Source organism: Protomyctophum parallelum, assembly GCF_964188405.1.
Source record: "Protomyctophum parallelum genome assembly, chromosome: 3".
In the NCBI taxonomy this organism is placed as follows: domain Eukaryota; kingdom Metazoa; phylum Chordata; class Actinopteri; order Myctophiformes; family Myctophidae; genus Protomyctophum; species Protomyctophum parallelum.
Window position 1 is genome coordinate 49,298,507 of NC_139698.1, and position 27,742 is coordinate 49,326,248.

The 27,742-nt window shown below is 42.3% G+C and overlaps 1 protein-coding gene across 6 annotated transcripts in view; it reads left to right on the plus strand.

Moving 5' to 3' along the window:
* Positions 1-27,742, plus strand: part of arhgef1 (Rho guanine nucleotide exchange factor (GEF) 1) — a 56,379-nt gene that overhangs the window by 21,259 nt on the left and 7,378 nt on the right. For 2 of the 6 annotated variants that reach the window (XM_083761158.1, XM_083761161.1), the window contains 22 exons: positions 3,044-3,226; positions 3,987-4,085; positions 5,518-5,560; positions 6,062-6,164; positions 7,807-7,947; positions 10,399-10,428; positions 12,194-12,302; positions 12,889-12,952; positions 13,402-13,431; positions 14,737-14,934; positions 15,303-15,408; positions 16,735-16,746; positions 17,831-17,989; positions 19,325-19,515; positions 20,923-21,069; positions 21,773-21,855; positions 22,172-22,297; positions 22,782-22,896; positions 24,103-24,203; positions 25,885-25,959; positions 26,260-26,335; positions 27,505-27,675. In XM_083761158.1, the coding sequence (XP_083617284.1) occupies positions 3,044-3,226; positions 3,987-4,085; positions 5,518-5,560; positions 6,062-6,164; positions 7,807-7,947; positions 10,399-10,428; positions 12,194-12,302; positions 12,889-12,952; positions 13,402-13,431; positions 14,737-14,934; positions 15,303-15,408; positions 16,735-16,746; positions 17,831-17,989; positions 19,325-19,515; positions 20,923-21,069; positions 21,773-21,855; positions 22,172-22,297; positions 22,782-22,896; positions 24,103-24,203; positions 25,885-25,959; positions 26,260-26,335; positions 27,505-27,675 (2,362 nt within the window). Of the gene's footprint in view, positions 1-3,043; positions 3,227-3,986; positions 4,086-5,517; positions 5,561-6,061; positions 6,165-7,806; positions 7,948-10,107; positions 10,304-10,398; positions 10,429-12,193; positions 12,303-12,888; positions 12,953-13,401; positions 13,432-14,736; positions 14,935-15,302; positions 15,409-16,734; positions 16,747-17,830; positions 17,990-19,324; positions 19,516-20,922; positions 21,070-21,772; positions 21,856-22,171; positions 22,298-22,781; positions 22,897-24,102; positions 24,204-25,884; positions 25,960-26,259; positions 26,336-27,504; positions 27,676-27,742 lie in introns of those variants that run through there. The other 4 variants (XM_083761160.1, XM_083761159.1, XM_083761162.1 and 1 more) reach the window with 4 other exon arrangements.

Consider the following 27,742-nt stretch of genomic DNA (forward strand, 5'->3'; position numbering starts at 1 on the left):
GGCCAGCCCGTTTAAGGCTCAGAGTCAGAGTATGAACGTGCACATGCATTGCCCTGAGAACAACCGAGACGTTACAGTAACTGGCTTCAGCATCTCCCATAATGAGGACACCACTATTTCCGTGTTCTCTCGGTTCACTAGCTATAGCAGTGTGGAGGTTTACTGGCAGACTTTTGAAAGCCTTTTTTATGGTCGTATTTTTTTTTATTCATTAATGTTTTACCAGGCACATTATTAAGAACAAAGTCTTACAGAAACGGCCTGGGGTGAGTGGGCGGGGGGCGGGGTTCTTAGGACGACGTGCAAATAATTAAAACGGATCAAAACCTTTCAAAAGTTAAAACATTTCATCTTTCCACCAGAAACCGTTGTGGGACCAGTGTCAACATAAAGCTAGTCAGTCACTATGAGCGTTATCATTGTAATGTTACTAACATCGGCTGAACGTTAGCTTGTGGTTGCTGTTGTTCTTGATAAGGTACTGTTGGTTTTTTGGGAGGGTTGGTGGTGGGGGTGTGTGTGTGTGTGTGTGTGCGTGTGCGTGCAGATGTGCGTGTGCAGATGTGCAATGCATGGATACAGGCCAATCATGTGTGTCTGTTGTGTTAACCCCTCCCACGCATGTAGTTCTAACACTGGCTTGTCTCAACTCCCAGCCCACTTGTGCTGGCTATGAATGAACAACACAGTCTCTCTGTCTAGTTATTCTCTCAATGTCTTTTCACTCGCACTCAATCTCTCTTTTTCCCGCCCGCCCCTCCACCTTTCTTTCCCGTTACAAGGTTTCACCCTCTTACACCACCTCCGGGCGGGGTCGACACACACACACACACACACACACACACACACACACACACACACACACACACACACACACACACTCTCTCTGTGTGTCTCTGTCTCTCTCTCTCCCTCTCTCTCTTTCTCCCAACCACAAGGTGCTTTTTCAGATAACACAATTGTACTAATTTCATACCTGGAGTAATTTGACATGGAGGCTCACCAACACATCATGCTACTCTTATGAGAACATTCTGTTGACTTACCTTGATTTGTTTTCCTTTAGTCTTGACACAATCTGTACCCACCAAGTTAACCTATTTTATCTATAACCTTATCCTAAAAATAACCAAAAATTGGCGAGGTCTGGAAGTGACCAGGTCCAACTTCTGCATGTATTCTGTTCTTTTATGGAGAGTAAAAACATTGACAAAAACACTGCACATTGCACAGTCTCTCACAGGTTTGACTAAATCGTAAATACTGCTGTACTTAAGTTCTTTAGTTATTCCTTGGCCTTGTGACATGCAATGGTGAGTGTTGGGGGTCATGTGGGTTGAGGGGTGTGCGCGTGTAGTCTCGTTCGTACACACACGTATGGTATGACTGTTTCATCTGTTTGGGTGTTCCCTGGTGGCGGCTCTGGGTCTGTGTCTTAAAAAAAAAAAACGGAATACAAGGACCGTGTTGTTTGTGTGTGTGTGTGTGTGTTTGGGGGAATAAATGGCTCACTCTAGTCCTCACCCACTTCCATCACTTCCAGCAGGAGGCCTCCACCTTGATTTCCCTGAAGCATGAACTTTTCTATTTCACAGACTTCAAAAGGGATGAGGGCGGCTTGAGCCCTGCGTATTTATGGCCTGGAATTTCTAAAACAAGCTGTCTATGGGAGAACCTTCCTGCAAGAGTGTTATTGAACCAAGTTGAAATAGTTTTCTGGAAAACAATCCCCAGAGGCTAAATATGGCTCAAATCCCAAGAAAGCTGAGATCAGGAAAAAAAAGAAAAGAAGAATAAACATTTTTGCAATGCAGGACTCGGGCCATTTCCCCTGAGTGCAAATACTTATCTCCCCTCGCTCTCTCCAAGCTACACTCCCCTGGACTAAATCTTTTAATGTGGCCTGAGAGGAAGACAACTTGGAGATTTCACACAACCTCCCTGCCTTTTTAATGAATGCGTCCAAATTATTTAGTCAAAAAAACTTTTTTGTGAAACCGTTTGCGCTTCCATTCACATTCCCAGTAATCTGATTGTTTCATTCAAGGGGATGGTGTTGGAAATGAGCCACTGAATACCTATGTAGATGCACAATGCTTTGGATGGTGTGTTTTAAAACAAATGTTATTTATACTTTTAAAACAATAGTAGTAAGTCCATAAACAGAATTTGATGTCCTTTTGCACGCCAACGCTACATACGCAACATAGTGTATGTATACTATACATACATTTGCCTTTAAAGTTGCCACATAAAAGCCTATACAGGTTAAGGTGAAGATATTTGGTATAGAGGGAACAAAGGGAGGGAGCGGTATAAATGCTACTCAACACAGTGATTAAAACAGCAGCATAGAGGTGTGTAATTAAGCTGCATGCACCTGACACTTGGGCTGTCTGGTAATGTGTTTCAGCCCAAGTTTGTTATGATGTTTTCCACACCCTCTGTTGGAAAAATCTGCAGTCTGAGTGACATTCCTACTACACTGGCTCAACTAACCATAAATAGCTCTATGCAACTAACAAAGAAGATAGATACTACTTTGAATGCATAATCAAGAAACTGAAAATATAACTGAGCTTACAGTGAATATTCAAGTTCACATGCCTCTTGACTACCGGTAACTCCAATGTACTGGTATCCCTGACTGCTGTTTGATGCCTCTCTACCAGCTCATAGGTTCAGACTGTTGTTTGGTTGTAACTCGGTGATGGCAGGTGTCTTGTCTGTGTTACTCCAGGTGTCTGTCTGTGTTACTCCAGGTCAACCGATTGTTTGGTTCTAACTCGGTGATGGCAGGTGTCTGTCTGTGTTACTCCAGGTCAACAGATTCTTTGGTTCTAACTGGGTGATGGCAGGTGTCTGTCTGTGTTACTCCAGGTCAACAGATTGGGTGGTGATGGGGAATTGTGTTTTCCTTCTTTCGTTTTTGCAATTTGTTGTTGGTCGGATTTTTGGTTTTTGTTTGCTTCTCTTTTCCTGTGGGAAATGTCAACATGTGCTTTATGTGTGAAAGCTTCTCCCCCTCCTCTTTCCTGTGCAGTTGGGTCATAGCTTTAACTCAGCCATGCCCATCATCGGGGCTGAGGATGAAGACTTTGAGAATGATGTGATGATAGAGGAGCAGTGTCCGGCCTTCAACAGCATAGAGAGGCTGAAGGGACGGCCCACCCACCTGCTGGTGTTCCTGCAGCATGTCATTCTGCAGTTTGACTGTGCTCCCCTGGTGAGTACTAACCCTAACCCACTCCCGCAATGCAATAGAATCCTCTTTAACACTGGTGTCCAATTTGGAAATCCCACCCCCCCTCAAATAGCAGATCTACAAGCTCACAACACGTCACCACATGCTGCATTGTGAGCTTGTAGATTGGCTATTTTGAACAGAACAATTACGTGTATGTGTGCTTAATGTCCAGTGGTGATATAAAGCGTTCCCTGTCTCTCCTTCTGTTCTGCATGCAGACACCGTGACCCGCTCAGGTACTGTTACTACCCCTCCGCAGCAGCAACCCCCCCCCCCCCAACCCTTTCCCTTCTCCCCCTTGCCCTTGTGAGTGTTCATGCTAGATGTGTATCACTGTGTTAGTTACCAAGTGCCCGATGAAGGCAAAGAGCAGAAACTGTAATAAGCCAAATAAAAAAGGTCCCACCGACCATACATATTATAGTATTGCTGGTGGAGGTGTGGACAGACGGTAGCATTTTTATTTTTGTTGTAGATTTGTTTGAAACTCATGTCCTCTTTGGTCTTTAAAACTACACAAACTAGTTCCTGCTGTTTGTCTTTGAAGGACAGACTGATATTGTGTCCAAAAAACATGTTTTAGTCCTCTGTCTAACTTGATTGACATTTGAAATGGTTCACAAAAGGTTACATTCAAGCTTCAACAACCTCACCAGCCTTATTTATCCTCATTAATCTCTCTCTCTCTCTCTCTCTCTCTCTCTCTCTCTCTCTCTCTCTCTCTCTCTCTCTCTCTCAGCTGTGTTACCTCCATGCTGAGCTCTTCAAGACACACAATTCCAAAGAGACCAAGAAGTACTTTGTGGAGTTCTACGCCAACTTCCTGGACAAGGGTGCAGTAAGTACATGCAACAGAGGCAGGAAGCTCACTATTGTATCGCACCACAAGCTCTCCTAAATTGGTGAACCATGCAAAATGTTCAAAGTCACTTTATTCACCTACCTACCGCAGTTCCTGCACGTGTGTAGAGATATGGAGACGTGCACTCACACAAGCACTATGGGAATTTACTATTTAATTTACTGTTTCCAGATAGCCTCTCTATTCACTCAACGACGGCTGCTCTAAGTATAGGACTCTATTTACTTGCCCGCTTAACCCGTTTGTTGACTACGGTTCATGCGGCTGCTACCTCTGATCTTTACGACGTTATAAGAGCATCTGTTAAATGCCCAAGTTGTTCACTGTAATTTCTTCACTGATCCACCTGTAGCACAATGGGACAATTCCTCTGTTATCACAGCTTAAAATAAGATTATAAATGATTATTTTATTTGCTGTACAAAAGTAGATCTTAGGGTAATAAATCCCAATGGAACTGTTACCCAATATCTCTGTGTTGTGTATTGTATTACCACACTCCTCAATTTGAGGGAGGCATGTCTGTCTGCAACATGCCTCTCTGATATCGACTTATTTTTTTTGGCTGTGTATATAAAAAAAAAGAGAAGCCTATATTGCAGCCTTTGTGATTGGATTGTTTGGTGTTGCAATATCGGTATGGATTCAATATAACGTTTTAGCTCTAGTTTGGGGGCCAAAGGCTCAGAGTGGGGTAGAGGGAGAGAGGGATGCACTGTGTGTAAACGGCTTGTGTGTGCGTACGTACACTTGGATGTCGGTGTGTTTGTGAAATCATTTGCCCCAACCTCTCGTTGTTTGTCTGCCCTGTTTGTTTTCGGTCTGTGTTTAGTTCATCTCTTTACCGCTGTCTTCCCTCCTGGATCTCTCTGTCTTTCACTTTCCCATCAGTCTTCTGTCTGCACACCTGCCCTGAGTCAACTCCCCACTGGTTGTCTGTCTCTTAAGACGGCTTGACTGGTGCTGTGTGCTCCCTTCACCCCGTCTATCAGCCCCTCTCTGTCAGACCTCACCACTTCCTGTCAGGATCGTGGGAATGTCCTTAAGTGCACGAATCATCCTCTCGGCAGTCGTCCCTTTTGTCTTTTTTCTCTATTGCTTTAGTTCTGCACGTTCTTTGACTCACAGGAAGAACTTGCGGTAGGTGTTCTTTGGAATTGCGTGATGTCTAAAGGAGTTTTCTAATATCCGTTTTAATTTTAGTTTTTTTTTCCCTTCTTTCTCTCTCCCTCCTTATCAGTTGTTGTGTGGTTTTTCCTTGTATTGAAGTGACCCCTGGTGGGGATGTGCAGCCACTGCGTCTGTTGATAAGTCCACAATGAGCTAGTTGAGAAGTTGTAGGTTACAGTATATATGATAACTGTGATTTTATACAAATGTTTAAGTTCTCTGTTTGTGACTTTCACAGGTCCTCAGGGTGACTGTGCCAGCTAATACACTATCTGAACTTGGTAAGATGCCTCTCAATTGCATTAGTTTTCTTTTCTTGTCTGTTTCTGCAGAAATTCAGCAAAAGGATGGTAAAACACTGAAAGAAATTAGTAATTTGTTTGAGAAAAGGAAAATGCATACAAAATTATATTCAAATTACTTTTCTTAACCCATTCTGACCGGGCACCCATTTTGGTGTCAGCATCATGTTATGCTTTAGCTATTTAAAAATAGCAGATCTACAAGCTCATATCGCGCCACCGAGTGGCGCGATACGAGCTTGTAGGTCTGCTATTTTTGAAAAATCGAAGAACGACTGACATTTTTTAGAATCTGATCTCAGGTCAGAATGGGTTAATCAGACCAGTGTGTGTCCAGTGGAAACCTCGTATGAATCTGATCTCAGGTCAGAATGGGTTAATATTTGCCTGCTACTCAAACTTTTTTCTCCTTTCTCCCATTGTCCACCATTTCCCCTTGCCATCCACCTCTCCCTCCCTCCCTCCCTCTCGCCTCCAAAGAACGGACTCGTGCAGACCTCAGTGAGGAGCAGCAGAAGCAATATGCCCTGGAGATCCTGGAATACCAGGCGGCCGAAGTGGCCACGCAGCTGGAAGACTTCAGGTGAGACACAGGGGCAAAGCTATTTAACCCATTCTGACCTGAGATCAGATTCTAAAAATGTCTATTACATCCTGACAGTTTCATAATTAACCCATTCTGACCTGAGATCAGATTCTAAAAGTGTCTTCGATTTAAAAAAAATAGCAGACCTACAAGCTCGTATCGCGCCACTCGGTGGCGCGATATGAGCTTGTAGATCTGCTATTTTTCAATAGCTAAAGCACAACATGATGCCAACACCAAAATGGGTGCCCGGTCAGAATGGGTTAAAGGTAGACCTGTACTGTAGGTACAGGTCTAGGCAGGACATCTACGGCATTCTTTTGCCTCCTAACCAGCAATTCCAGCTGGCAGATTCGTCGCAATGGGTGGCAAACTGCAGCTGGGAGATCCACACACATTGTTTTCTGCTGTGTTGCTGTTCGATGTGTACACTCACCGTATAATTGTATTGAGGTATCCACAGGGCACAGAGTTTATGACTATGTCAAATGTGCTGTCATCACGAGACTGACAACCAAATTAATTAATGATTTCATTGATGCATCTTTTTTTTTCCCTCAATCAGAGGGACAAAGTTTAGACAAAATTACGGTAAAATAGAGTAATAAAATAAAATAAATATGTTAAACTCACATACTGTAGGCCTACTGTACCTGAACCCAAACATTTTGAAATTGCATAATATTCTTATTATATTGGGATAATAGTAAATGGCAAAGATACATACGTAGGTTTTAGAGGCAGGAAACATATGGTCCATGCCTGTTGAGAACTTTAAGAAGCTGCTAAAAACATTTTGTTTTGCTTCAGTGATTATTTCTATTTTTTGTTGATTTCTATGTACTGTTCTGTTTTTATCTATTTCTAGGTACTGTTTTTGCTGCTCTGTTTCTTATTTCATCGTTGGTTTATCTTTGATTGTGATGTTCTTGTTTTATAACTATTTTATTGTACAGCACCTTGTAACAACTGTGCTTTATAAAGGTGCTTTATAAATAAATAAAATTACCTTACCATGCACTGGTGCTCTATCACCAGGAACATCACTAAACCGATTATTCAATCAATTACTATTACCACTTATTTGAATGATTTTCTTTTGATCAACTGTAATCAATAATTAGATTTATTGTTACAACCCTTGTGGTTAATCCAAGCAACATTTTGCTTTATTGACACTGTTGTAAGGCTGGGAGGGAGGCGTGTAGGGGCGGTACTTCTGAAAGGCTCTGATGAGATCATGAGAATCAATACTCAGCCTCTTAGATCTATGTACATAACGGAACCAATACACCAACATAGTAGAGTGCTTTCTAACTATTCTCTATGGTCTACTCTATGCTATGCATCGGCTTACTCTCATTGATCAAAAAACACAAAGTTTATACATATTATGGTCGCAATCACTTTGAAATCATTATCAAGCTAGCCAAGCCCTATTGGGTATGCATTTAAACCACTCGTGTCATGTCAAAGATTCAGGTATGTGAAGGCTTGCACACTGGGGGTGTGACGAATACATAATAAGAAAATACATGGTGGTTGGTTTTGCCACCACAGATTTTGGAATTGAATGCCTTGCAACATACCAAGTTTCCCATGTTCTTACAATAAAGACCTTTCACTGTGCCCTGTGCAGGCAGAAGAGGAAAATGGGAATGACCCCCAACGAGGCAGAGCTGGTAGACGTGGAGACCCACTACCCCACGGACCGCATTCCCATGGAGATGAAGGAGAAATCTGTGGCAGAGAACCTTCTGGAAAAGATGAATGAAACACAGTGAGCACTTCAGTTCTCTTGTTGACCCTTTTGTTTATTATTATTATTTCTTCTTTTAAGTAAATTAGGAAATGCACTCTCCTTTTTAGCTCGATTGAGACATACAGTGGGAAAGATGAGACCGAGGTAGACACTCTGATGGGAACTGATCTAAGGCCAGCAGATGTGCATATGGTCCAGGTTCTTGACCATATGTACCCTATATTCATTTAGGACTATATTTACAACTCAAGACATTAGACGACACTCTTATGCACTTAAAAGAACAAACTGGCAGAACACACAGCTTAAGCAGAGTTGGGGATTGAACTTGTGAACTTGGTCTAGGACTAGGCCACTCTGCCAGCCATAGTTTTTACAGTGTTTTATTAGAACGATAACATCCACATGTCTGTGGTGACAACATGCTACTTATAATATAGTAATAAGCTTTATTTATTAAGCTCTAATCAAAACCCCAAAACATCCGACCAACACCATTTGTTGGAAGGTGTTATCCAAAAGCGCCAGGAGTGCATCATTTAATTTGGATATAACGTGCACAGTACAGAATAATAATAAAATAAAGGAAGGACGATGTACAGTGAAGATATTTTACGTATAATTCAATTCTTCATTGTCTTCCCATAAAGGCAGATGAAGGCTGGAGGGCCATGAGCACTTTTTCCGTAATTAAATTGTCTTAGACATTTGCGAAATATCCTCGGTATTGAGTGCAATCCCGTTGTTTTGCAGTGAACCACGAGCACTGGCTCGTTATGCATGGGTGTTCACAGTGGGCGTCAAGCCCAAACCCCTGGCAATATTACTGTCACGTTCCACACACTGAGCTGTAAAAAACCATGAGAGATACTTCTATTAGAAAAGTTTTACGGAGCAATTGCTTGCAATCCCGGCCGAGCAATTTCATGAAACATTGATTGGTGAGGGAAAGGGAGTGGATGTGCATTGAATGACCTTTCTATCTGACAAGGAATATTTCAAGTTTTCGGGTCGCTCTAAAGTCGGCATAAAAAATACAAAACGACCCATGAAGTAAGAGGCACGACGCACTATGGTTAAATAAACCCCCATGGACGATACAGTTGAGTGCAGCCCTGCACGCATCCTGCATTCCTTTAACCTCACACAGAGACACAGAGGAGCAAGTGTAGACAATCATGGGGACCAGAGTTTAATGAGGACAGGGAAGGGAAATGGGGTTTAGTGATTGGAAGAATAGGGAGTGAGGAAAGAGATGGGAGGGGGAGAAAGAAGATGGAGTCAGCATTGCCACGCTGGCAGGAAGGCTCTCCTATGGCAGCATGCCAACTGGAAGGTTGGGGGGCCGAAAAAGTGTGCAACAGAGTCATATGGCATCCATCCTTGACCCATTGTTCAGATATACTGTAATGTGTTATCCTTTGCAACAAGTGATTCCGACAGAGTAGGAGATGACGCCAGACTGAGAGAGGAGACACAGCCCTCCAACTTCCATCCCGTCCGGGGAGAGGAAGGCAAAGAAATAAAAACCTGTGCATGACGCTGAGTCTATGCATAGATGCAACCACTTGAGAAGACTTCAAATGCCCGCAAAGCAGACTCTGTCAGACACTAGTTTTAGACTCAATCAGACACTATTGCATGATCTGCCTCACTATATCTCCCACTCACAAAAGACGTATTCAGTTTCACTCCATTCACGCATGCAAACAATCGTCCCTCTATTCCCTGGACTCCCTCACTCGTCTCTCTCCCACACCCTATCATGCACCCCATCAGCCTGCCCCCTTTGCACTGCCATAGCCACAACAAAATGACCTCACCCTGTCTGTTTCTCATTGGCCCCTGTCGTCCCCTCTGACTTCCTGATTGGATATTCCAGGGAAATCCCAGGGAAACCCCTCCCACCCTTTTTGTCTTCATAGCAAAACACAAGTATCTTATTTCCACAGTCTTGCCTGACCATTGCATCAGACAAAAACATAGTTAAATACTCATTTCCGCCACGCTGGAGCCTTGTTTGACTTTGGTTCCATCCCGCAGACACTACCAGCAAGACTGAGAGCTCCTGTTTGCAGAAAACTTAAAGAGACAAAAGTTTTTAACAGAAAGATTAGATAACCTGTTGCACAGTATAACCCATTTGAGGTTGTTTTTACATTTCTGAGTGCAGTTAGGGGTGCATGCTTTTATGCATCTATTGTTTGTTTTTTTGCATTGTTTTCTGAATATGTTCAAAAGCCTCTGCTCTGAACACAACATTGTAATCAAATTTGAGTTTGATCAGGAAAAGCTTAGTCACTTCAGGTTCCACAGACCCAAAACACAGTTAGGAATCAGTCGAGAAAAGAAAAATGCTACTTAAATGGAAAAGGTGAGTGCTGGATGATGCAAGATGAGGCAGTATGCACTGTCTGACTCTTACTCACAACTTTCTCTAATGCACGCACATGTCTTTTTTGCTTTTAGATCCAACATCGTCTCAGACGAGGACAAATGGTGAGTTACGTTTAAAAATGAAATTAATAATATTTATATATTTCAGTAGTCAATATGAAGTCGTAGAAATGTCATGTTTATTTCCACCCATAAAAATGTATTACAATTAAAACCTCTTAATGTCAGTCTTTTAGAAAAAGTGTGCATAGGTTTGTTGAACACATTTGCATACCGGTATGTGTTGGATGGCACGCAGAGTAGCTTGAGTTCAGTACATGTTGCATCTCAATTTGTGTTGAATATGCTGAACTAAACTACTGTACATTTTGTTTAGAAATTTGATTAAAAAAATAGGCACATCCACCCAGAAGGAAAAATGGCATATCTACAATCTAGTTATCTGATATTTTTTCTTGGGGTACTCCTACGGTATATACAAACTTGTGTATGTAGAATTGATGAACAATGATCTGTTATACAGTAAACATGAAATCCTGTTTGACTCGCATGGCTATTGATCTTGCATCTCTTCTGAAATTTTTGGTACTTTCATGTGGTAGATTTGCAGAAATACAGTTCACGTAGTTGCATGGCACTGGCTGCAAATCTCCACTTGGTATCTTGGAGACACATGTGATTGGTGGTAGTCTACTCTGCGCTGTCCCCTCCCTTCCCCTGCCCTTACCCATCGTTTCTCTTGAGCAACTCCTCTTTCTCCTCTTCATCATCCCACACTTCATTTTCCTTTGTCTGTGGTCAACTTGCCCAGTGCCCATTCTGGCTTTCTCCCCTTCCCTCCTCTATCCATCCTCACATGTCTCTCTCCCCTGTATCTCTCGCTGTCAGCTGTGCACAGGCGATGTGCATCATGTAGTAGATTCAAACGGTGATTCTCAAGTTGTTGGGCTGCTCTAGTACACAAACAATGGCTGTAAACATGGATTGCCGAAGGGAATTCAACTCTTTAAGTATACAAAATAGACCCATGAGGGTACTGTTTTGTTTATTTAGGATACCCATTCACTACTCTTCCTGGGGTCCACATAGAATAATACACAAACAAAAAGAAACATTCCAAAGTAATATAGTAGAGAACATAGACATTTTAATAAAATGCAATGTCACAAATAAACATTGTTCATGTGTTAATCTAAGCAAATGCCTGTGCTTTTTGTTTTGTAGTTTCCTTCCTCAAACATTGTGAAAAATCTTAAAGCTATCAAATTCTTCTGTCTCTCTCTCACACACACACACACACACACACACACACACACACACACACACACACACACACACACACACTAAGGCAGATATACACATGTGAGGCCTTGAACTAGTGCTGGGCGATATTGACAAAAGGAAATATTCCAATACTTTTGAACAAATCATAATGTGGTAATATATATTTTATGATATCAATTATTTAATACAATACTTTGGGAGAAAATGTTCAGAAATTGTGAAGCTTACAACACACTGGTGTGAAGCTTGTAGGTTTTCTATTTTCAATAATCTTCAAAAGCATAAAATTGGGCTTAAGTGATTAGATCCATATCACAATATTAAGATCACGTTGTGAGCTTGTAGATAGATTATTTTCAGCATGCAACAAAGTGCAAAATCTGCCTTTTATGAAGCCATCAAGGCCCGCCAAAATACACCTTTGTCCACAAATTCAACTGTAGATTTAGTCTATGACTAAAACTAAATGGAATTTTATTCAAAAAACTGTCTAAAACTAAATAACAATTTGCTGTCAAAATCAACACTGGTTTGTAACCTCATCTCCTTGTAACCTCTCTCTTTCTCGATCCCCGTCCTGTAGTCAACACATCTTTCAGGCAGTGGCCTTCTACATGAAGCATCTGGGAGTGAAGACCAGGCCGGTGGACAAGAAGTCCAGGGGCTTTTTCAGGAGACCGCAGAAGGACAAGGTAAAGACCGCAGTTGCAAAACCCAGAGGTTCATGTCTACACAAGCAAGATAGGAATTACTGTAATCATGAATGCAAATTTACAATTAGTCTTAGATATAGACATTTAGATTTAGTTTTGTGTTTATAAATTATGTACAGTATTTAAGACGCCGTTAAGGAGACGATGGTACTGTCCCTTTTCCCTCTTTCTGACAACTTCACAAATTATAGAGCTATCAAATACAAATGTTGTCAAAGCGCCTGATGAATTCTAGATGGTCTTCATGTCAAACCTGATCCTAACTGTGTGGTGGAGTTGATCAGTTCTAAAACCACCCACGTAAAGTACATTTCACCATGGGGGGGCCGATGGCCTAGGCTAGTGCATACCACATAAGCGAGTTGTGGGTTTGATTCCCGAGCCCGACAACCTTTGCTGCGTGTCACTCACCGTCTCTCCCCCTGTTTCCTGTCACTCCACACTCCACTATACTATCCAAATAAAGGCAGAAAAGCCCCACATAACATAGATTTCACCCTCTCATCTTCTTGTCTCCTGCTCTTCTCTTTCAACTTCCTCTTCCTCTCCTACTTCCTGTTCTCAGTCTAAGAAGGAAGAGCCGAAGGCGAAGATCAGATCTCCATTCAGCTGGATTCCGGACCGGAATGGTATGTATATATGTATGTATATCTGCTGCTGTGTTGGACCTCGTCCCTTTAGTTTATAGCATGATACACAGTAGGGAAAATATTTGTTCCAAACATGATAAATACACAATATTAAGTTATTGCTTTTTGTGCATAAAAAATATAAAACGATTTTAACTTTAAAGCACAAATGAAATGAATTAAATAAACAACCACAAATCAACAATAATGAAGATGACTTGCTAAGATACAAAGTAATTTTACTGCAGACTAAAAAGCTCTTTATTATTTTCCATTATGCTCATTTGAACTGTCAGTTTTTTCCTTAACAATTACAATTTATATACTGAAAAGGATAATACACTTAGGCATTATTAGAATTAATATGATGACCTTAAATTGAACGTGTGTATACAAATACAGTATGACAAAGAATCTGTTCTGTCCTGCCCTCTCCTCTCCTCTTTCAGCTGAGGTCAAACCTAAAACAGAAACTGAAGGTACCAGCCGTCCATCCCCCCACCCCCCAATCTGTAGACTGGTCCCATCTGTACTAATCCACCCATATGCATGTCTGCATGTACCAAATCATGTTGGGAGGGGGGACCTGTGTGGGTTAAATCTAGAGTTTTTTGAGCGGTGGCACACCGTCTCCAACATGTAACTTTGTGTGTCCTCATGTATGTATGTATGTATGTCTGTCTGTCTGTTTGTGGTACCAACAGGTGACAAAGTGACGCTGTTGAGCTTCACAATGTGCACAGGTGCATGATGGGAAGCTGAGTTCTTAGCTTTTTTGGGGTCTTTTTTTGATTACACACACACACACACACACACACACACACACACACACACACACACACACACACACACATATATATACACATATACATACACACAGTAACTATAACAACAAAAGTATAGTTCCACTGTTCAGTTCAGACGGGTCTGATTTTCTTTTTGTTTTCGTCTCTAGATTTAGATGCATTATATTGTCTGTTGGAATAAACGGACAATTATACACTTACATACATGGCCACTTCATCCTCAGAGTTGTGGAGGTTCCTTTTGCACCTAAAACTAACCCTCACTTTGCATAGTTTTTAAAGGACAACTTCACCACTTTTTCACTCATATAATTGATCCTCACTAATGTTCATGATGAATTCACACTTTTTCATGGGAGTGACCAATGGGTCTGTGTCTCATAGGAGAGCTGTGGGCAGTTAAAAAAACGGTCTTCCAGTGACATCATCAATGGGGAATCCAAGCTAATAGAACCTGAATGCTTTCTATTCCTGAAAAGTTACAATGCGATAATGGAAGCCATCGTTCTCACGATAATAAAAATCTAAATGTCTAAAAAAAAGAATCTCGTTTATAAAAAATAATAATAATCTGCCTAACTATGATGATACTGGAAGATGGGTTTCTGAACTACCCACAGCCGGCTTGGTCACGGTTCCATCCACAAGAAGTGTCTTCGGAGCCAGGTCGGAACCACTACCGCATGTCTTGGGTCTCGTGCTCCGACTGTGAAATGACGGTTCCACTAATACTCGAGTGGACCCGGTGATTGGCTGTCACAGCTGTCAATCACCCCTGCTCCCCCCCTTTTTTCCCTCCTCTGGCCAGTGGGAGGCGAGCTGCCTGCAGTACTTTTCGGGTTCAGAACTCTATTCTACAGTCGGGTCCATTCGGTTCTGGGTACATTTCCTACGGGTCTATTTGGGTACGGGTCACTACTATCTGCTCAATATGTTACTCTTCCTGTTTCTCTTCTGCTCATGCTCATTTCCCTCTAGCGGAAAAGGAGAAAGTCACCCAGGAGCGCAAAGGGACGGTGTCTTCCAAAGGTTCTCTAATCGACCCCGCCATGCCCTCCTCCTTCAGGAAGCCCGGCACTAGTGGCGGCTCGACTTCGCTGGCGGGGTCTGAGCTCAGCGACGGGTCAGGTGTCAACATGGCCGCAGCCAACAGCCCGGATTCCATCACCAGTGATGGTGAGGCTGGAGGTCGTTTGGTTGGGTAGAGAGACGATGTACAGATTGGTTTGAGGGATTTTCCAGAGGTCATGTAGGTCTTTCACAACCATGTCATATTCAGCATCCTACTATATGTCCTCCAGGTCTTTCACCATCATGTCATACACACGGTACTTGACCAGTATTCAGATTGCAGAAAATGGGGGAAGATATTAGATGTAGAATAACAAGGGTTATTAATAACCTTTGGGTGCATCTACTCTACATGTCATCACGTTGTGTGTGTGTGTGTGTGTGTGTGTGTGTGATATTCTGTATATCGGGGAAATAACCTCATTGCATTTTCCCCTCATCTTCTGTCTCCTCTCTCCCATGCATTGGCTCAGACCCCCTGCCTCTAACAGAGGGGGGTGAGGTCTTCCCGCCAGTCCCAGCCATTGGGGAGCCCGTTTCCCCTGAATCACCAACAGAGGAGAACCTAGAGAAAGATAGGTGAGGAAAAGTAGTCACATCCAGTCATGTGACGGGAAAGAATTATGAGTCATTCAGCCTGATTCAATTAAATACATAGTCAATCATGTATATAGAGTTAATTTGTTTGCTTACACTTAGATTAGGTTAAAATTAGGGCTGTCAAAGTTAACGCACTATTAACTAGTTAACTCCACTGATTTAAGGTATATTTAGAACGGATAAAAAATATGCGATTAATTTGCGATTAATCACAGTTAACTATGGACAATCATGCGATTAATCAGATTAAATATTTTAATCGATTGACAGCCCTAGTTAAAATAAAAGTGTTTATATTATCCAAGTGTATAAGTCCAACCTCAGTGCAGAGACGGAGTCATTCAGTGTTTTGGCGCTAAGGCTGAGGGAGCGTGGTAAAACTCCCATGGCAGTCTGTCCCCGCTGTGTGCTAGCTGTTGTCCTGCTGCCTGCTAGCTAGCTAGCAAGCTAACGCCACTGACGGCCTGGAGTTTGGAGACGGCGGAGCCTCACTCAGTGAACTGTGACCCAGCCCTCCCTTCCAGTGCCCCCTGCCCTCTTACCCCATCCCGTCATAATCCCTCACGCTTTACATTTCCTTTGCTTTTTCTTAAAACTCGCTTATCTTTTCTGTCCAACTCTTTACTTAACCGTCCGTACATTTGCATCCGTTTGTGTGTGTACCGTTGTGTGCATCCTGATGTTGGAGCTTCATTGCGTTGTCTTTGTTGCAGCTGGTATATTTCGTGCAATGTTTTATCTACTTTGATTATGGACATAATGGGATATATTATATACACGTAGATACTGGACATATGATATGGACAAATATTGATCACACATTGGCGATAGTACCCAGCGATAGGTTCTTCATGTGAATTTTGTTCTGTTATGGCATTGATTGCTATAACTTGATTTGTTAATTGTATAGATTTACATTGCTTGTTTGTTATTGAAGACCAAGCTTGTTTTTGCCCTAATTTTCGCCTGCAATTTTGTTGAGGCAAACGTCTAACAGAAATAAGTATAGGTCCGTGTTTTTGTTACCTGTCCTCTGTGCTTTTGTGTGTCCTCGCCAGATGTTTTTGTCCATCACAGTCAGGTCTATAGTCTTCTGTCCCGCTTCGCTCCACAGTGTTTGTGGCTCCATGTTGTGGCAGGGGCTTTGTCATTGCACTGGGCAGTGGTTTACACAGAGATACTCTCTTGTGGTACAGTACTTTGATAGCCTACAATAACTGGATATCTTGCATGCTGTTAGCTTGCAGTTGTGTTAAAGGCCCAGTGCTCGGTGGTGTAACCATGTCATGTCCCGTGTTTTTACAGACGGAAGACAAGGTGGGTCTCTCCACGCATTGAGAGGCACGGACATGCTTCGGGCCTTACCCCACACACACACACACACACACACACACACACACACACACACACACACACACACACACACACACACACAGTATTATTCATTCACATAAGCTAAAAGACAAACACAACAGCATACTGTATGTCACCCTACACAATACGCATTGACTCTTTAACTAAAATATATACAGACATTCACAATCACACTCTTATACACATGCTGCATGGCTAAGTATTCTTAACTTGCTTGTAAGGATATATAATATGAGCTTGATGCCACCGTAAACGGTAGATTTTTCATTTTTTCATTTTTTGTCATAGTGTGTATATGCACGGCATGTACCGTGTGGGAAGAAATTGGCAACTTGATGAACTTAATACATTTTCATTAAGGTTGACACTTAAAATTGCTGGTAGATACATCAAGTAGACGCAATGACATGTTACTAAGTAATGACTACTATGTTAATACCATGCTGTGGTAGATGTATTTTCATAATATTTCTTGGGGAAATGTTCAGGTGTAGGCTCTCAACCATTGCAACCCATTCTTATATGGAACATTTGTCCATGTTGTCTTAACAATATGCATTTCATAAGTCATGCATATTTACTTATCTTTTCATTTTCTCCATCTCCTTCTCCTATATTTGTTAATTTTCTTGTCCTGTGGAATGTCTTCCCTATTTGATCTGTACTTATTGTTTTGTTATTTGGACCCTCCTCACTGATCCTCGTCCTCCTTGCCCCTCACATGGATGGATCTGCTGCTCTCTTTTTCTCCTGAAACCTGTCATGACCTCACCCTCCATATTTTAACCTCCATAACTTCCCTCATACCCTTGTCTCGTGCCTATTCGGGTTTTCTTTCCAATTCCTCCTACCATCCTTACACATACTACCCACCTATCCTCCCTATTTCCTCCGTTTCTGTCTTTCCTCTTCCCTCACTCCTTCCGTTCCATCCCTGTTCATTCCTCACACAAACATCCTCCAATACCTGCTATACTCCTCCCATGCATCCTCTCCTTCCCTCCTTCCCTCCCTCCCTCCCCTACAGTAGGAAGGTGGGGCGCAGTGAGAGTGCACGTGTGGACCGGCACTCTTCACGGCGCCGCGGCTCTTCACGGGCAAAGCAGTCCCGCTCCCGTAGTGACGTCGACCTCCAGCCGCCTTCCGCCGCACCATCCACACCCACCTCGCTCACCCCCCATCACTTGTAAGGCAGACAGACCCCTCCACCCCCTTATTCCACCATCACCCGCCTCCACCTCTCCCTGGTCAGAGAAGCACACAGCAAGGCCAGAAGGTCTCATTGTAAACTAGGAGACCAATTGGAATAGTCATAGTGGGAGCTTTTACAAAGTATTCTACAGAAGTTGGGTATAATTGTGCATATGAGATGACTTACAGTATAATGATAATAATGAGATTGTGGGTTAAAATTCACCTGGATCAATTACATTTGAAATCCATATATCTCAGAAGTTGAAAAGTAAATGCCGTAAATACTAAAACATGGACTAAAATCATGAAATGAAAGATATACAGTTATTAATGATGGACTGTATTCAGAAGATTGTGGGTTCAAATCCACACAGATCAACCAACAGACAGACAGGTTGTCAATTCAACAGTACCACTGTTTCACTGGCTTCCTATCGGCTGTGAGATGGCTCTGTCGCTAACTATTGACCTTAATGGTGACGGGTAAGCAGTGAATAACAGTCTACTGTCACCACTGACTGCATTGACACTTAAGCTCTTTAGAAGAGTGATCATTAAGGTTATTCAGTAACGATTTAGTGGATAAGCTTTAGTCTCAAACAAGTCAATCATTCCAAGCTACCTCACTTGCTACTGTCGATGTTAACGTTCGATAATACGATTTCAAGGCTGAAGGGAATCTTGGCTTGTAAAACGGTAAAGGATCCTGGGTAAGGAGAAGGTTAGTTCATAGCTTTCATTGGATTTTGTTTTTGGTCTTTTTTTCTTGAACTCAAGCACTGAGGAATGCAGTTTCTTATTTGAAGTACTACATCATTCTGACAAGAAGTGAGAGTTGATGGTCATTATTCATTTTCTGAAAAGTAAAGAATCATTAGACACTAAAATGCTATTGTTCTTATGTCAAAGTCACATGATGCCTAATAACTTCATAATATTTCATGCAAATTGTCACATCAGTGTCTCTTTTATCAGCTGGGCTAGGGCATTTTGGAACACAACTGTTGAAACAACCGTTCAATTAACTCATTATCTCACGCAATGTCTTACACTAGTGATGTTGAAATTTGCTAGCATCCTTGAGTTGTATAGCTGCCGGGTCATGATTGTCCAGATATTGTCGCCCATGTGTTATCTGTTGTTTCTGGTTGCTTGTCCCCCCCCCCCCCCCCCCCCCCCGCACATTGGCAGAATCTTTGATTTCAGAGCCCAGAAGCAACAGATAAGGATGATCAACAATATTTGAACTTGTACATCATGCCAAGATCACTTTCACAGCCCTTGCGTTATTCCTAACTTGTCCACCCTGCCCCTCTTCTGTCCTCAGCATGGACGGGCCGCTCTTTGTTACGGAGGTTGCTGGAGCCTCCCCCACCAGTCCCCCACCGCAGCTGGAGGAGATGGACCCCCGACTCCTGGAGCTGGAACGGGACCCACCCAACTGGAGGGAGTCGGCCTCCCCCGAGACGCTGGGCAGCCTGGGCAAGAAGGAGACCAAAAGACAGGAGGTCATCAACGGTAAGGAGGTGGACATGAATCTAAAACCAACTATCTGCTATCTGGCAGGATAGCAGATAGTTACTAGCCCATTCTGACCTGAGATCAGATTCTATAAACGTCTTCTACATCCTGACAGTTTTCTGAAAAAGCTATGTTTCTATGTCAGTCGTTCTTCGATTTAAAAAAAATAGCAGACCTACAAGCTCGTATCGCGCCACTCGGTGGCGCGATATGAGCTTGATTCAGATCACAGATTCAGATCACAGATCTAATGAATTCAGACGGCTGCAAATGTTCTCTGCAACATTGTAATGCTTAATGCTCTGTCATAAGTCAGTGCTATTGAGAGGGGCCAGACTTAATTGTGAACTTGTAAGTTAACTTGTAGCATGTGGTTATTTTGGGCAAGCAACACGTCATCCAAGGACTTCAAACTGTTTCATCTAGCTGCGAATATGCGATCTGAACTCACTATAGCAACGCTATGTTTTCTTGTCAAATACGGAAGAGGAAGTGATCAATCCTCCAGACTGTAACACGTTGATTTGATGCTGAATCGATTCTGCATGGCACCCTGTATCCATAGAAATAATAATTATGTTAATTCTTGTCATTATCTGACAATTTCATTTTGTTCCAATGTTACACATAGGATTAGGGCAGAATGTGAATGCAGTCACTTAAAGGAGAATTCCATACTAAAAGGCTTTCTTACCTTTCTTTGTAGTTGTTACGTCCCCACCAAAGAGGTCCAGGTGTTATTTTGTGCAAAAGCTCCTTATTGGCTATTTCCACTACCATAAGCCCTCAATGAATTGCATTTAATTGAATGGGAATTGAATGGGGCTATGGGGTGTTGTGCTAATTCGCTTATTTCCATCGCTCAAAATTCGAATTTCTTTGTATATATCCTCTCTTCATAATGTAAATAATATCCCAAGCGGCACACTTTACTACTTCTTTCGATGGAAATAAGCAAATTAGCATAACACCCCATAGCCCCATTCAATTCCCATTCCATGCAATGCAATTAATTTAGGGCTTATGGTAGGGAAAATAGCCAATAAGGAGTTTTTGCACAAAATAACACCTGGACCTCTTTGGTGGGGACGTAACGACTACAAAGAAAGATAAGAAAGCATTCTAGCATGGAATTCTCCTTTAAAGAGGCTGTCACGTCCGAAAACAGAAGATTTATTATGTTTTTATAAGGTCTTTCACTTTGCCACTTCATTTTTTTGCACAATAAAATAACCAAAATGAAAGGGGAAAAAAACTGCTGTGAAATGATAAAAAGTAATTGAATCTATGCAGGTGTGATAAGAGACCCAAAGAGCCTCCCTGATGCAAACATCACCTCAGATGAACTGAAACACAAGGCCAAAGACTGACTGACTCTCCTCTTACCTCCTGATGCTCTTTCAGAGTTGTTTGCAACAGAGCACGCCCACGTGCGCATGCTGACTGTCATGCAGACGGTGTTCTCCAAGCCCATGGAGAGGGAGGAAATCTTCACGGTCACCGAACTGGCCACCATCTTCCCCAACCTGGACGAGATTATAGACATGCACTGTGAGCACATACTGTACCTCTATCCCTACATGCACTACTTATATGTCTGTTGTTTTTGTTTGTATTATATCGTTACATTCATTGTCTCTATTATGCATCTGTTAAATGGCGAGAGGAAATAAATAGTAACATAATTAAAACGTAAGAAAATGGTATAGGGGTGTGATACAGGGAGCGATAGATGGATTATTATAACTAAGTAATGTTAACATTAATGTTAAGCACGTTGTCTGCCTTTCATAGAAATAAAATCAACACAAGATAAGTTAAGCAAATAAAAATGGTATTCAAGATTATTTAAGGGACAGTACCCTCAATGAGTGACACCCACGTCCCACAGCCACAACAGTCCATGAGTTGGTTCTAACCAAATTTAGAACATACATGATACATGATTTCTGCTACAATGCCACCAAAATTGGCCTGAAAAAGGAGACCACAACGGGAGGTAAATGTACATTTCCATCGAAAGGAGGTGTCATTCAATGCTGCCGGTTTCTCCTTTGTATAGATAGTGTTTTGTATTTGTTGATGACAAATATGTATTATTGTGTTCATTTTCTATACTACAATGAATTGAATACATAGGGCCACAATGGACCCAGGTCTTTTTTTGTGTTATCCCTTTAGCATTAATGTCTGACTGTACCATGTGCCATTTACATTTCTGACTAATGAAGTATTCAATCAATTGTGAATCCAGATGCCTTCTATGAGAATCTGAAGAAACTGCGCGTGGAGGACAATTTCATCGTCAAATCCATTGGCACCACCCTGCTCAACAGAGTGAGTCCCTCTCTATTGTGTGTGTGTGTGTGTGTGTGTGTGTGTGGACTGAAGTTATTACTGAAAGCAATTTCACATGGTAATACAGATCCCAATCCCAGTTGTATTAGCTCCATCTAGTCTATTGTAAAGTGAGCTGTTTGGTAAGGTAATTGTATACCGGTCTGAATGTATCATAATATTTCCATATCTGCAGCAGTAGCATATGATAAAGCAGCCCAGGCTGCATGGCAGTAGCAATTATAATCCCAACTATAATCCTGTCATGTTGTTCCAAACCTAATGAGTATTCCTGTGTGTTCTGTTCTGTTCTCAGTTTGGCGGTACAGAGGGGGAGTGGTTCCAGAAACTGACTGCTCGGTTTTGCAGCCACCAGTCTTGGGCGCTAGACCAGATCAAGAGCAATCGGAAGAAAGATGCACGCTGCAACTCTTTCATATTGGTTAGCAGACATAATGTACATTACATATACAAACACACCCAGTTGTTTTCCAAAATACCTTCATCAAAGTCTCTCATACACACTCACGAACATGCACACACACACACACACACACACACACACACACACACACACACACACACACACACACACACACACACACACACACACACACACACACACACACACACACAGGGAAGTGAAAACGCAACAAGAGATGCATGCAAGCTAAACACACACACAATGTGTGCTATAGTTCTAAACTCAAAAGACATGCAGAACTATTTTACAGGCCTTTATATTTAAATGACTCTGTTGAGAAGCTTTAAGTACAAGAATTTCAACGCCTATACTGCATCTACAAACTGTGACAATAAACCCCCTTAGACCATGATAATGATAGAAATAAGTTAACATAGAGTAGATTAGTTATCTCGATCTGTCTCACATGCATTCATTCTGATTGTGTGTGTGCGTGCGCTAGGAGGCAGAGAGCAAACCCCAGTGCCGCAGGTTGCAGCTAAAGGACATCATTCCCATAGAGATGCAGAGACTGACCAAGTACCCCCTGCTGCTTGAGAACATCGCCAAGAGCACAGGTGGGACCATGTGTGTCTGCATGCTCAGGGACTTCGCTGACCATTTGGTTGCCCTACTATGTTTCTGCACGAGGAAACGAGAGCGCTGCCTTTTCCTCATGCAGATCGGCTACTTTCACCGTTTGATAACTTTGATGTGTCCTAATGTTGGTGCTAATTAACACTTAAACTCACTTCTAGACCGGGCGGGGAAGAGGGGCTGCCTCAGCCCTGAGCAGCATGCATGCAACTCAAGGACGCACACACGGGCACTCGCTTAAATTTTGATTAATAACGATTCATTCCTCAATCGATTATGAGGATTGGCTTGGCACTTTTTGGCACATTTTGTTGCACCCTTCGGTGCGTTGCCCTAAGCAACACACTTCTTGTGCGTATGCCATAGCGGCGGTACTGTGCATGCTAATACTTTTCAAGTGGAATAATCAAAAAAAGAGCTACTCTACAGGGATGCCATGGCTCCTGTGGCATAGGCGGAGGGTGCGTAAGGCTAGGGAAGGCTTAGCCTTCCCAAAAATTATGCTGGGTATTTTTTTAAATATATATAATATATGTGCGCAGCATTATAGAAGGCTATTGTGTGTGCGTGTGTGTGTGTTGTCGCTGCCCCCTGGTGATCGCTGATCGGATAGGCTATACTACATTATACAGCAACTGGCCTAATCAGCATATGATTGACTACTATTGGTATGTCTGTAAACCTCGTCCTTCCAGTCGCTTTGTAGCAAAGAGTAGCGCGCGCTGGTTTGTTTTGGGAAACAGCAAGAGTGAGTGGCTGTCAGAACTCAGCACCACCAGTCAATGTCCGCACGGTTCACAGTTCACACCACTGCAGCAACACTGACACGTTCAGCGGAGTGACTGCTGTCTCTGTGCCGTCTTTCAAGAGCCATGAGCCGCGACTCTCGGAGGGGCAGCAACACCGCCGGGTAATCTACACTGACTGACTGACTCGAGACTTGAGAAAAAGACGTCCAAAAGTCGTTGTCTGTGTATAGGCTAATTCATTGGTAAAAGTATGCTAAATAACTCATTTTTAGACCATCTGGGAAATAAATAAATCCGCGGCGGCGGCCGAGCGAAAGAGTCCCCCCCCCCCCCAACGCAATTCTATAGCCTACCCAAAGGTAAAACGCACCCGCCGCCTATGTCCTGTGGTTAACGCAGCTTCAACTTGTGTGTCTGTGTGTTGCGTCTCCCACACAGAGGACCAGGGTGAGAAGGAGAGCGTTCAGCAGAGTGCAGAGTTCTGCAGGAAGATCCTCAACCACGTCAATGAGGAGGTCAAGGTCATGGAGAACCTGCTGGTGAGACACCATGAGAACAGCACTGTTCATTTCGCCGACTAAAACTATGACGAAAAATGTTAAACTACCTTTTTTTCACTGACGAAAACTAAATAACTAATATTGAATGTGTTGACAATTTTGTCAACAAATAAAACATTTGACTAAAATGTTAGGGAGGGACTAGTGGAGAAGAGATCCAGTAAAACTTTTGTGTTTGGTTGCGCTCGGGTGTTGCAAGATTCAATATCATAGGTAAAAAAACTACAAAAAAATCCATAACGCAGTAAACGAAGATAACAGATCTCGCGTTGAGTGCTTGTAGATCGGCTATTTCCAGCATACAACCAAGAGTAAAATCAGTCATACGTCGCAACCAAGGCCTGCCAACCTTTTTTGTGGACAAAATCAAGTTTACATTTAGTAGACTTGGCCTAAAACTTTTCAGATGACTAAAATATGACTCAAACTAAATGGAATTTTATTCAAAAGACTATGACTAAACTAAATCAATATGTGCTGTCAACATTAACACTGACGTGCAGCAGATGACTCGACACAACGACCGCACAGTGATTCAGCACCAAAGAAGCATACCCTGGAACACAATTTCATCAGCAACTACAGATCAATCACAAATGTGCCATTCTTTTCAAAACTCCCGAAAAAGCAGCGACTCAGCAACTCATTGATCACCTTAAATTCAATAATCTGTATGCACCTCATCAATCCGGGTTCAGAAAATTCCACATCACAGAAACGGCTCTGCTACAAGGGTAGTAAAATAATTACTACTTGCCTCGGGCTCTGGCTCAGTTTCAATACCGGCGCTCTTTAGACCTCAGTGCAACTTTCAACACAATTTATCACAACATTCTCTTAGATCACCTAGAAAGTTATATTGGTTTATTTGGCACTGCCGTCTCCTCGTTTAGATCATCTGACAGATGTAACTTTGTTTTACTAACTAATTTAGGATACATATCTATTTAGCCTGACGTCTGTCATCAGCTGATAAAGTTAGAAGTTCAAATATTGGATCTCATCAATAGATTCGATATATATAGGAAAATACGGGAAAAAAATGTAAAAGAAAAATGTATCGTTGATAATAAAATGGCTCCTGATTATCTAAGAATAGTCAGGAAACGGCTCTCTCTTTTCAAGCTTCTCATCTCTGGATATATTCAGTTTCTATTGTTTATAACTTAAGACATTAGTCACATTACTGTCCACTCTTGGGATGAAAATTTATCAGAGTATTTTTAGGATGCAGAATGGAGTCCAGTGCATTGATATTGTAGCCTGGTTAATAAACCAGACTAATATCGCACGGACCGCAGGATATTAGTCTGGGGAGGCTCAGCTTGGATTTCATTTCCAGGGGGGCGGGTTGAAACATTTTCTCTTTGACGCAATTGGTCAGAGCTACTGTCAGTCAAAGGTCTCAAGCATTGAAAGTCACTTCACCAAAGCCCGCCCATATTGCATACCGTGTCCCGATTGGCCGCCCCATTTCTCTGGTGTAGGAAATGGGCGTACAATTGAGCCTCTCCAGACCGTAATCCGCCGGCAGGCAATTTATTTTTGCCAACGGCTGATTCGGTCTGGTTTATTAACCAGGCTATTGATATTGTGGCTTCTTAAGTTATCCTTGTTGTATTATTTAACAGTTTCTAACTTTCCTCTTTCCTCTCCTCAGACTCTCAAGGATTACCATCGTAGATTGGACACATCAGGTCTCAGACCCAGTAATGAACTATATACAGAATACAAGGTAAGATTCTGGACAGTGTCGCTTGATCAAGCACTGGCTTATCAGTTGTGGCATGCATGTTTTTATTTCCATATGTTATGTTTTAAGTCAACTTTAAGGACACTCCCTGACTTTAGACAAAAATTGTGTCAGGAAAGACAGAAAACATCGAAGGATCACAAAAGGTCCACAACCCTTTTTGTTTCCTTACAGCGTTATCTCTTCCTATCAGAGGCTCATTTTCAGTTGTGACGTTCTCATTGTGTGTGTGTGCTCCTGTCATTCATCCCCATTCTGCTCGTTTTATCTCTGTGTTGTCAGAACATTGACCTGACCCAAAAGAAGATGATCTATGAAGGTCCGCTTACGTGGAGAGTCACCAAGGAGAAGGCTATAGGTAATCTTGCCGTATTATAATACTATATTATAATGTAAGTATTATTTTATTATCCACCCAGCATCCATTCATATATTGTTCCTTCCTAGACCTTAGATCGGATCCAAGATTAGGTAATGATAATATAAAAGGAGCTGTTTTGGACATGGTTTATGGTTTGGTACCAGGGGGGCAGTCAGACAGATATTTTGTGAAGCCTGAAACTCCTGAAAGTTCATATAATGTTGTGGCGCTGTCACTGGACCCAAAAAAACCCATAGAAGTCCATGTATTTGGGCCCAACTTCACCTAGACTGTATTACCTTAATAAACATGGTCATGAATACTTTCTGCTTCCAGTCACTAGTTTAATGTCTCATTTCTAATGTCATAATATTCTTTTTGGAAAATTATGGTCCCATTTATAAAATAAATGACCATAAAGTTGCGTATCTTCTGAGGGGCGTGGCTACCGTTACAGTCTATGATCGGGAGTCCCCACCCACTCGAGTCAAAATAAAAACCAACGGAGAAGGGGGGAAGTCCCGCCTCGTTGTCTGGGCAGCCAATGGCCAGCTGGGCCCAAACGGAGCCAGCCAATGGCCAGCTGGGCCCAAACGGATCTAGAAAGATGGCGACTTACAGTGCAGGAATAAGAGGCTTCAGTTTACGTCCATGTTAGACCCGGGGAACGCTTTGTCCATATTTTTTACAGTCTATGTTTGGTACATGGTTTTATGTATGGTACATGGTTTACACCCGACAGCAACGATATATGAATGAGCCAGAAACGAGTTTAAAACGTTTCCTTTTGGGTGTTATGATTAACACGATCAGCTATAACCCCTGTCGTTTCAGAGTGGCACTGCTGAATAAGTGTTAGTTAGTCAATTGCTTCACTGTACTGGGTACGGGCAGCAACCAGAAGCCAAAGGAAGGGGAAAGTTTAAACATAACAAGACATAAACATTTTGGGAGGTTGAAGGCCAGGCATACTGCAGAATTCTGGATCATTTGGAAATGGCTTCAGTGAGAATGCCAAGAGGCATTTATTAATGATGGCATTAGAAAAAAGAAAAGAGAAAAACGGAAGGAAAAAATAAATAATACAATGGTTTTAATCCTCTTCTCTCCTCCCCTTCTCACTCTCTCTCTCTCAATCTCTCCGCCCACCTGCCTCCTCACCCCAGAGGTGCAGTGTGTCTTGTTGGGAGACCTCCTGGTGCTACTGCAGAGGCAGGATGACAAGATGGTGCTGAAGTGTCAGAGTAAAAGTAACATTGCAGTGCAGGAGGGTGGCAGACAGATGCTCAGCCCCATCATCAAGCTGGACTCTGTCTTCCTGAGAGAAGTAGCCACAGGTGGGACGCGCACACATAGACACAAACGCAGAGTAGGGGGCCATATATCCAGACACATACACAGCAC